Source organism: Myotis davidii, unplaced genomic scaffold (genome assembly GCF_000327345.1).
Source record: "Myotis davidii unplaced genomic scaffold, ASM32734v1 scaffold876, whole genome shotgun sequence".
NCBI classification, from domain to species: domain Eukaryota; kingdom Metazoa; phylum Chordata; class Mammalia; order Chiroptera; family Vespertilionidae; genus Myotis; species Myotis davidii.
Genome location: NW_006287953.1, coordinates 47710 through 59368, shown reverse-complemented (window position 1 = coordinate 59368; position 11659 = coordinate 47710). Strand labels below are relative to the sequence as shown.

General features: G+C 36.6%; 1 protein-coding gene across 19 annotated transcripts in view; it reads right to left on the bottom strand.

Moving 5' to 3' along the window:
• LOC102766902 (transcription factor SOX-6) overlaps positions 1–11659 on the bottom strand; it is a 140076-nt gene that overhangs the window by 97161 nt on the left and 31256 nt on the right. For 14 of the 19 annotated variants that reach the window (XR_001513205.1, XM_015561408.1, XM_015561407.1 and 11 more), the window contains 2 exons: positions 10885–10964; positions 9318–9440 (listed from right to left, as the gene is read on the bottom strand). Coding sequence is in view for 16 of the 19 variants with exons in the window: in XM_015561408.1 (XP_015416894.1) it covers positions 9318–9440; positions 10885–10964 (203 nt within the window). In the remaining 3 variants the exon portion in view is untranslated. Of the gene's footprint in view, positions 1–9317; positions 9441–10661; positions 10789–10884; positions 10965–11659 lie in introns of those variants that run through there. The other 5 variants (XM_015561411.1, XM_006759849.2, XM_015561412.1 and 2 more) reach the window with 2 other exon arrangements.

Sequence of the window (11659 nt, the reverse complement as noted above, 5' to 3'; positions counted from 1 at the left end):
CACGCTCAGAGGGCAGCACGGGCTGGGGATGGGCAAGGACACACTCCCAGCGACTCCAGGAGACTCATCAAAACTTTGAAATTATAGGACAGCCCCAGCAACTCTCAAAAGAATAGAACTCTGGCATTCAGCAGCAACATTTTAAACACTTTACTCAGAAGAAAGCTACAGAATACGATAAGACAGATTGCATGACAGTTCTTCTGATCCTTGCTAAATTCTATTAGGCTTCAAGTTTCTTCTGGACAGTTAACTAGATATTTGGAAAATGCAAAAACTCTTTGGGATCCAGAGAATGTCGTGTTGACTTTGAAATTTTTCCCTTTTATAATTTCATTAAATTACTTTTAATTTACTTGAATATTATAATAAGAGAAGAGTAAGTTATGCAAGAGAGCTTCTAAGTGACTGTCCTTCTTACATATTAGTTAGCACAGTTTAAAGCAAAGAATCCTGTTCAAGAAGTAAATTTTAAAATGCACTTAAACCATCTATTATAGTCCTATTTTGTTTAATAGATTAGTAATCTGACCCAAGTCACTTACCCATCTGAGTCTCATTTTCTTCTTCTAAAATATGGTGATAATATCAAAGCACATTTATTATAAAGCCTACATATAAATTACTTATTAAACTGGAAAATATTATATAACATGTGTTGCATATGTATACATATGTATACCTGTATATAAATGTATACATATGTAATATCCACACCATTCTGATATCCGTCTTGTTTTGTTTTGTTTTTAGAAAGAAATCAAGGCTTCCTTCGTAATATCCAATTCACACAGCAAATACAAGTTATCTTCCAAAAATGATTCTACTCATCTGATGGAATCTCAACAGCATCCTATAAAAACTAATAAACAGTTCCCAGGCCCCAACCAAATTTCATATTTACTTCACTCTGAAAGATAGACTTATATACCACAACAGTCAGAAATTATATTCCTTCATGGAAAGCCAGAATATATGGTATGCTTAATACAATTGAAAAGACAAGCTTGGCCCAGTCGGTGTGTCTCAGTGGTTGAGCATCCACCTTTGAACCAGGAGGTCATGGTTCAATTCCTAGTCAGGGCACATGCCCAGGTTGCAGGCTTGATCCCTCGGGGCGGGGGGGGAGGGGCAGTGTGCAAGATGCAGCTGATCAATGATTTTCTCTCATCATTGATGTTTCATCTCTCTCTCTCCCTCTCTCTAAAATCAATAAAAACATTTTTTTTAAAAGAAAAGATGAGCCTGAGGAGAATTGTGACTGTTCTAGCAAGAAGTCACTAGCTAGAATAAAGTATTAGTTTTGAATATCAAAATGAAACTAAGAACTGAGGCTAAACAATCAAATAAGTCTCAACTGGTTAAAATCTGCCCACTAGGTTCAGCTGCACAGGGAGCTTGGGTGGGATATTTCTGTTAAAATGACTAAGATTTGTAAAACAAGTCTTTCCCTATTTTATCCTTCTCAGATGAGGATGTAAACTCCATGACAGCAAGAACTTTGTTTTATTTACTGATATTGCCTTAGTATCTAGAATAGGTTTTCTCAACTTTAGTACTACTGATTTTTGGACTGAATAATTCTTTGTTATAAGGGTGTGTCTTATGCATTGTAGGATATTCAGTAGCATCTCTGGCCTGTCTACCCACTAGATGCCAGTGATCTCTTCATCCCCACCTCAAGTCAGATCTATCAAAAATATCTCCAGATATTGTCAACTGAACCCTAGGGGGCAACATGCCTCGAGTTGAGGACCATTGATCTAGAATAGTACCTTGCACATAATAGACACTACATAAATATTTGTTGAATATTTGAATGATTAAATTTATTGTTTGGATTTTCATACAAACTTTTTCAAATTTCCTGAACATAATCCCTTATTTGATAACCTTCCTTAAAAAAAGAAAGATGTTGATATTACCCTAACACACGAAAAGGGTTATGTCATTGTAACAATCAGATTCAAAGTTTGGTGTAATTTCAAGTAACATGATTTTATTCATTTAATTTAAAGGAATATGTGAATTAAAGTGAAAAATTGATAAACAGTCCAAACATGGACTGTCTAGGTTAAAAGCACCTCTATTTCAAACTGGTTACGAGTGAGCACTGTATGTTGCACTTTACAGGGTTTGAAAAAGTCAACACCTGTATACATTTTAAGTAATAAAAGTTTTATGCGTATTTATCACATATTTATTTTTTATTAAGTTCATGCTGCTCAAGATCAATAGCATTATGGAAATTACTAATGAAATACTGAAAATCATGATTATATAGGTATAGATATAGATATAGGTATAGATATGGATATGGATATAGATGTAGATATGGATATAGATAGATAGGTATAGATATATAGATTTATAGATATATAGGTATATATATTATTTCAAAGATTGGTTACAGGTATTAAGCTGACTTATTCTATGTTTGGAAACTGGAGTGAAGCATTTTCTAAAATACTAGAACTTTTTTTTAATCCTCACCCAAGGGTATGTTTATTGATTTGAGAGAGAAAGGAAGACAGAGAGAAAGAGAGAGAAACATTGATGTGAGAAACTTTGATCAGTTTCCTCCTGTACAAGCTCTAACCAGGGATTAAACCTGCAACCTAGGTATGTTCCCTGACTGGAATTGAACCTACAATCTTCTGATGTATGGGACAATGCTCCAACCAAGCCACACCCACCAGGGCAAACACCAGAACATTTTGCTTTCTAACCTTCAAATATATCCTTAATTACATCATCTCTCTAATTTCCAAGATAGTTCATTATATACAGACAGGTATATGATATGATACATGGTACCAACCAAACAATACCTCAAAATCCAGTTTGTTAAAAAAAGGAATAAAAATACCTGTCACTGCTTTAGAAAACAGCACGTAGCGTAGAGTCTATTTAAATACCAGTATCCATAAACTGGGAGCTCCCTGTTGAGTGGCTTAATTAGTGAGGCTGGAGCTAACAGAATGTTGGTGGAAACTGTATATTAGTAAAGATAGAGAACTGCATTGATTTTGTAGTTCCCAGGTCCTTGGCTCCTGCTAAGTCATCTCTAAGAGTACAATTGAACATCCCAGCAATTAAATTACTTAAATACAGTGATTAACAGTGCTTAAGTAAGAAATGTTGTACTCTCTTAACTTTTAGGTATTACCTTAAAATCAACTGAAAATACATTCTCTAAAAGAAAGTCCAGTTTAATCTAATGTTTTAATTTGTGAGTAGGTATAAACTTATTCTGTTTCACTAAATACAATAAGACAGATCTCTAAATGCTAGGAAATATCTTCATATTTTACATCTTCTCTGAATCTGTCTACATTTCTTTTACCCACATCAGGATTCGCCTGGTGCCTGCTATTTTTTTTTTTAAGAAGACTACCTAGAAATGAAAAGCTGTTTACATAAAATAATGCTTCCTAAAGAGAAAGTACTTGATTGAATATATCCAAAAAAAGTTTTCATAGAAGCTCGGGTCCCAGATGGCCCTCAAAGATAAAATTCATTAATTTATCAAATACTAAACCAGGCAATATTCAGGATTCAACAGTACACAAAAGAGACTTAAGTCCCTGAATTCAGTGACTTACATTCTAGTAAATTAGAGTTACCTATCAGAAGCGCTTTAGGCAGAGAAGCGAAGGTAGAATTGACTGCTTATTGGGATGCTGGAAAGTATTCCCTTATTTTGATGATTTCTTTTTTATTTTTGGAAACCTAACACGGAGGCATGGATTATGCCTCATAATCCCATTTACTATTCATAAAAACCCTGTGGAAAAAAATAGCCACTTTTTACAATGAACAAACTCTAAAAAGAAGGTAATTTGAAACCAGTACAGGGCAATATAGCAAGTAAGTAATAGTGGAAACTTTAATCCAATAAAATGACTCCAAAATGGAGCTCACTCCATTAGCCCCAGTTCATCTAGTCCAAGCTATCACGGTTCTCCCAAGTTCCATCACACTCTCAAGTCAAAGGGGTGAGGGAAGGCTGATTAAGAGAAAGTAAGCATTTCTCCTCAAAGCACAACCCCCTGGTTGGCATCCTCAAAACAAGCTTTGAATCAGTGTATTCCTTTTTCTTCACTGGGTAGCCAGTAATAGGCCACTCTAATCAACTCTTTATTCAGCTCTCTATTAGAAATCACAACCTCTCCAGCCTACCCAGCAAAACTAGCTCACCCTCCCATTCCTCCACAGCACTGAGGCATGTTTGGGACTGCAAACAAGAAGACGGGGTAGGAGCCAGGAAGAGCATCTAAATACAACACCATAAAGATTCAGGCTGGAACGGAAATAGAGATAGAGCATTCTCAAGGTTGATGGGTTTTCTTCACTTTCCATTTGTAGCAAGGAAATTGTCAACATCATTTAAATAAAATATGTGTTTGGATTTACTTTTGCAAAAACTTCAATTGTTCTCTATCTTTGCAAACTTGGCAAGACTTAAATAGTTTCATTTGAGAATAACTTATAGTTGATAGGTTTTTCTAGTATTTTAAGGCTCCAATTATATTCCTTTCCTCACATCTTCCCTGAACTATACATCGTGCCCATCAAATAAAAGTGAAAATGCATTTATATTGTTTTTTTAAAATTTTTCATATTTAATTCCTTTCATTTAGACGACTACCCATACTATCATTATAAGAACACATCTGTTAAAATATGTTCCAACTAAAGCATGGTAGGCTTTGAATGCTCGATAAAAATCATTCTCTGAGGCTAATGAAGACAGAAACTCTGCCTGTAACAATATTAAGTTTGTTTTCTCCAGTGATTCAGAGAAGTGAGCAATCTGTCAGTAATACATTGAGTGAAATTACTTGTCTTGTAGGAATAACTGCTGACAGTCACTGTATCTCAGGGCTGACCCAAACATCTCCCTGCTGACAAACAAATTACTATGTCTAACTTTGAAAAGGTAACTAGCTTGTTTTTAATTTTGATTGGTCTTTCAGAATCCTTTATACTTACACACTGTCCCATCCTTCATTGTATTAAAAAAAAAAAAAAAGAAGCAACAAAAGTGTTTTGGGTGGATAGGTTTGAATTAATGAGTAAAGGGGCGGGGGGGAAAGTAAAGAAAGGAAGCCTTACCATATGGAGCTAAGAAAAAGAACTGTTATTGCTTCTTCCCGAGACTGTTGTGCAGATAAAACTGGTGAGTATGTCTACCCAACATTAAGACTGGCAGTGCCGCCAGTGACTGACTGGGTGAGTGAACACATTACCGAGACAGTATTGTAGGAATTAATTTTCTTCAATAAAGTGATTTTTAAGGCTCATATATTTCACAATCTAAACATATGTCACTGTTTCATAAACAAAATAAATGGATTAAAATAATACATTACCAATATGCTGACATGTGGAGATGTTTTAATTAGAAATTCTTAAGCTGTGTGATATTTAACTGCTGTATTTGCTAAAGAGAGCATGTATCATTTAATAAGAAGGCATGAGACAGGTGTATTATTTTGCATGACATGGTACCAGATTGTGTTTACTATAAGCTACAACTATGAGGCAACATTACCCCTAATTAAAAACAAAATTAAACAAGATCACCTTAAGGATCTATTATATCGAAAGTCATCACCTACAATGAATCAATACACTGAAACCATTTTTCCTTAAAAACAAAAAAGTCGCCGAAACCGGTTTGGCTCGGTGAATAGAGCATCGGCCTGCGGACTGAAAGGTCCCAGGTTCGATTCCGGTCGAGGGCATGTAACTGGGTTGCGGGCACATCCCCAGTGGGAGATGTGCAGGAGGCAGCTGATCGATGTCTCTCTCTCATCGATGTTTCTAACTCTCTATCTCTCTCCCTTCCTCTCTGTAAAAAATCAATAAAATATATATATTAAAAAAAAGTCATTCAGAGCTTAGTTTCTAAGATGATATTTCTTCAGAAACAATCTAACATCTTAGCTATTCAAAGGCCAAATTTACATGACCAACTCATTATACTGGTCCCCATTCCTTAACATTCTTCTTGACTTACTTGAAGGACCAATGCTAACATAGCTGAGGAAAGCAAATGGCAACTGGTCCTGAAATTTATATGGGTAGAGAATTGGAATAAGTAGCAATATAATATATTGTTTACTGTAGCAAATGCCCTCTGTTCTCTAAAGGTCAAAAACACTGCAACCTTAGAGTTATAGTTTCTGATTGTTCCCAGGGTTAAATACATTATCAAAATTAATGGTTCAAGCCCCTAAACCTTTAGATATATGAGTATTCATGTCTCCATCTGCTGAACTGTTCAACTAAAAATAGCATTCTTTGGCCTGCTCTCTTCTAAAATTGTGCCCCTGAGACAGAAAAAAAAATGCCTTAGATTAGCTCAGAAAACCAACAAAGTAAAAAGAAATCTTTCCTGCATCTTCTTTATTCCTGAGAAAGACAGAACTGGAATATACTAATGTAAGAAGGATCTTTCCACTTTAAATATCTTTTCTCTACTTGCTAACAAAATTTCAGGCTTCCAGGGTGTGACCATAAACACTGTTAAGATTTATCCAGGCTTATAACTGTTAGAAGTAACAACCTTTGAAGGACAAGTTAACTGTGACATCAGATAGGACCAGTGCTAAGCAATGCAGCAGGGGGAAGGGGGGACAGGGTGGTGATGGTAGTGGTATCAACGTATTGTGGACTTTTTTTTCTTTCTTTTTTTGTTTTTACTAAGAATCTCTGTTTAGCACTAAAACAAGTTAACATACTTGCAATGCTTCCTTAGTATCAACAGTTTATCATGGTAATGATTGTTGGAGCTGTGACATTTTAGCTTGTCAAAGGAGGGGAGAAAACCTTAGCTTGAAAAGAAAGCTGACTTTAAAATCAATTAAGCAAGATATTATTAAATGTTCTCTCTATTCTTGCTCAAGACTTTAAATGTTAATGTCTGTAGCAGCTTCGACATGAGTGTCTACTCTGCTGTTCATAAACATCCCAAAAAACACGTTAGACTAACACCTGGAAAGTTTAGGGCAATCTGCCTTTCAAACAAGGTCGACCTTTTCTAACCAGGGTACCATACAAGCAAACAGAACAAAGGTTTCCTAACGTGCAGGAAAAACTTGCAAAAAAAATGGAAGCAAGAAAACAGAGCAAGGATAAACAGAAACCCAAGAAATTCTCAAACCAGCACAAACTCAAACTGCAAAGCTATGAGGGCTCCTGCTTAAATGGGTTCTCTATCTAGCCTAATAAAAGTGACAGACATCGGCATATGTTGTGCTTCCCCATCAGCACTGCTACAGCAACACCCAGATCTGGCCCTCACATGTATGACATTATGGCATCAAAGCCCAACAAAAGCCAGAATTGACAGCATCAGGAGCCAGTGATGTTGTGACAGAAAAAAGTCAACTTAAGCCCTAACCGGTTTGGCTCAGTGGATAGAGCGTCGGCCTGCGGACTGAAGGGTCCCAGGTTCGATTCTGGTCAAGGGCATGTACCTTGGTTGCGGGCACATCCCCAGTAGAGGGTGTGCAGGAGGCAACTGATCCATGTTTCTCTCTCATCGATGTTTCTAACTCTCTATCCCTCTCCTGTCCTCTCTGTAAAAAAATCAATAATATATATATATATTTAAAAAAAAAAAAAAAGAAGTCAACTTAAGTGACTTGTGAAAATTTAGTAAAAAAATCTGGGTAGAAAACGGCTAAGAGAAGGTTGACTGGATAAACCTCAACACTTCAAGAGAACATAAAGTCAAAGAGGAGAGGAGGTCACCTGCGTTCACATTCTTTCAAGCACTTAAAAGTTTAACAAACTAACTTTCCTGAGAGGGTAAGCTTGCTAACTGTTTTCAAATGGAAAGCTTGTTCTTAATGTCCAGTTTCTATTTAGCAATCAATCCTAAGCATAGATTTCAGAATGTCCAGAAATATGGTATCTTTTCTACATCCAAAAGCCTTAGGAGAGAAATCCTTTCTGGCTGTATAGCAGACAGCAGATAGTGAGAGTGTATGCCTGGTCATGCCTGGGTGGAAACCCCCTTATACCTCATATCAAAGGGGAAGGGTTGAGAGCAAGGGGGCAGTGAGCTCTGGAACTCCTCCCTAGGCTATTTCCAAGGTGGCCTTTGATCTTGTTCCCTTTTTTCTCTGGAGTAAACTTTATCATTTTCCAAAAATGTAGTTTCAAAAGCAGCAGAGAAGAAGTCACATGGACACTGTATTGAATACACAGTATGCAATATGTATAACTTGCAGAGCCAATAGAAGCTGAATATACAACTTTTGCTAGCTGCAATTACTTGCTCTCTCTCTCTCTCTCTCTCTCTCTCTTTCTCTCTCTCTCTAATTGGGTTTCCTATCCTTGGTTAGAATATAAAATGTAGTATTACACCTAACCCAGAAAGTCAAAGTGTGTTTCAGTCTGAGGTAATCTGTCTCCATTTTTTTTGTGTGTGTGATTTAACAGTTTACTGGCAACTTGCCAGTATCTGAGAGTCCCAGAGAGGAACACCAATGATATAGGAAAGGAATTAAGCATGAAATTAGAGAAAAACTAGATCCCTGTAGAAGAAAAGGACTTGGTTTTCAAAAGAGACATATAAGCCATCTTCTCTCAAGTAGTAAGAATACCACACACACACACACACACCAAAAAAACAAACTAACTAACTAACTAACTAACTAACTAAGAGCTTTACTGGAAGTTTAGTACGAAAGGAACACTATCAAAATTTATGGGGCAAAAAGCAAGCAGCCAGGCCCAGGCACCCATCCCTACTTCAGCCTGAGAAAACTAAGTTAAGAAACCTGAATTAGGTAGAGTCAAAAAACCCTAGGTAAAAACATTGACTCAGGAATATTTTGTAGACTTGGCTAAAAAAACTGGACCTCTCTGAACCTCTGTTATTTATCTGTACAAGTGGAACAATATTCTATCAACTTTACAGAGTTTTATGTGGTCAAATGAGATTTTTGTAGTGTTTGAGTGTTTTTTTTAACATTATACATCACTATACATTTAAAAAAGTAATAATAAGTAAAGAAAATAAAGATGGTTTGAAAACACACATAATATAAAAAAATTGCCTAAATACATATACAGGAATAAACAATCTAATTCAGGGGCATTAGTTTGACATCTGCTTTCTTTTTTTTTCTTTTTTAATGAAAGAAAAGGAGCAAAAAGGAGTCTCCCTAGGAATTAGAAGTAGGAAATGATTATCTTATAGTGTTTAGGTTTTGTGTTTGCCACTTTTGAAAAAGCCTAGAATATGACTGAACAATCCAGTCCCCCACCCAATGAAGCACCAATGGAAGTATTCATACCTCAATCTGTTTGTGGTTGTAAGAGTGGCCACCACCATGTTCAAAGGTGTCCAAACTCCTGCCAAAACGGTCACTTAGGCCCTTTAGCCTTGGGTTAATTTGTGGGTGGGAGACATGACCCTTCTGTTTAGTAGCATATTCAGAAAAAAAAAAAAGACAAAACACACTGTCAGAACTCATGAAACAGAACACATATTTCTACACCCAGGGTACTGACCACACCAAAGCATAGAAAGTAGAAGGTTTAGGACCCAGATGCTCTCCTTCACAGAAACTCAGCTCTAAGATCAAACAATGGGACTGATTCTTATTCCTGCCTCTGACTCAAGGGTACACTCTATAGCATAGCTATCTAAAAAGGAGAAGTAGATTAGGTTTCCTGGTAGTGAGGCTTTTCTTAGAGTTCACCAATTTCAGCAAGTTCCAGTGTTAGTAGTGGGGAAAGGGGAGGCTTGGAAGAGAGGTAGGGTTGCCACTCTTATAGGCAAAACTTTTAGTTCTGCTGGGCAGTCCATAACAAGGCTTTCTGGATGAGACTTAGAATAAACACTTAAAGTCTTGCAAAAATTCTTACTTGAAGATCCAATTGAAAACGGTCAAAATAATGTTTTTCTCATGGTAAAATACTTGTACATTTTTTAATGTTGAGGTTATGTAGGGAATAGCAAAGAAGAAAGTAAAATGCCTAGCCAGGTGCTATTTCCTAGATTATTTAAGAAAATCAAAAATAATCACAATAAATTATAAGAATAAAATACTATCTTTAAACTCTCCACTGTATTGAAATGAAAGTTGGCTGTTATCATACTTTTTAAATGTTTAAATTCTGAAGGTTTAACCATTATTTTAATATTATCTTTTTGCTAAAAATGCATACTCATTTACAGTCAATTTCCCACTAAAAGGCAGTACTGGAAGGGTGTAAAGATCGCCTCACCCTACTGTACACCCTTCATTTTACTGTGAAGAAGACAAGGTGCAGATGATTTTTCATTCAGCTTCCTAAACACTTTCCCCCAAGTTTAGTTTTTAAATAAAGAACTTGGTCAGACACCATGCCCAGACTTTCAACCTGGAATGAGGAAGAGGATGAGGTGACGATACGCATGCTCGGGTGCAATATGTTTACATTTTCCTAAGTAGCTAAAGTAATTTGGTAATAATGATGACCCCCTGTTCTATGAGCTGCTAGAAGGAAGATATCCAACACTGTTCTCTGTTTTGATGCTTATATGTAAAAGCTAATTTGACATAAATTAAGACATGGGTGGAAACTTGACAAGGAGAAAGCTAATGCAGCCAATAACAACCAGCCATAAAGAAATTGTCAAACCATTAACTCACCTGATAGAGAATATAAAGTCCTAAGTCATCGTGTCATTTTTCCTTTAAAAATATTGAAACTGGCACTTTTCTATTTGCAGTATGGCAAGTACATAAGGTGTTAATCCTCCTACGCTATGCTTAAAAAATTATTTAACATTCGGGCCATTATTTAGCATACAGCTGGTTAGCCGTTTTCCACTAGAGCACTGGCGAGCATCCCACATTTTCCTCTGGCACTTACCTGGAGCTGTAAAGGGCTGAGGCCCGAAGCGGCAGCAGCTGCCATTGTTGATGGAATGAACTGTACGGGGTAGTTATCACCTGTCGGAAAGAACAATGCGTACAGGTTTAGACAATGCACAGGGAATCGCAGCAGACAAGTACAAACATGGCCCTGGGATTGCCTGAGCTTTACAACGTTGCTCTAAGCTCAAACATCTGCAGAAACAAAAGGCTTCGTTGGGCACAGACTTGCACTGCTGCCTTGGAACTTTTTGTTAACAGATAGCTGGTAGGCAAACTGGCAAAACATGAATGTGATGTTAAAAAAAATTTAATGTGCAATTCAAGCATGTTCACTCCATTACAAATCTTGTAATACATCATTTTTTTAAGAGTAAAAAAATATCTTAAAGCCAGGCTGACACTCCGTTCACTAAGAAAGCATTAAGGCTTTTGTATTAACAACAAAAACTGGCTTGGTAAGCAAGGCAGAGCATTAGAGCCCAAAAAAGACTGTGATCTGTTAACTGTCCATAACCCTAAACTATACTTTATTAAAAAAATAGAGAAAAAATTTAAAATGCAACCTTTTTAATTGATAGCAGTGAGAGGGAAACTCATCTTATCTGCCAACATTCTGTGAAATGCCTAGTATCCCAACGGGAGTGGACGCATTATTTTTCTGGATTAACTTCTGTGGAGCCTAGTACAGAACCATGCACTCTAGGTACGTATAACTTCCTCCTTGATGTGATTTCATAACCATATGTTTTACATGGGATATCTCCATTAAA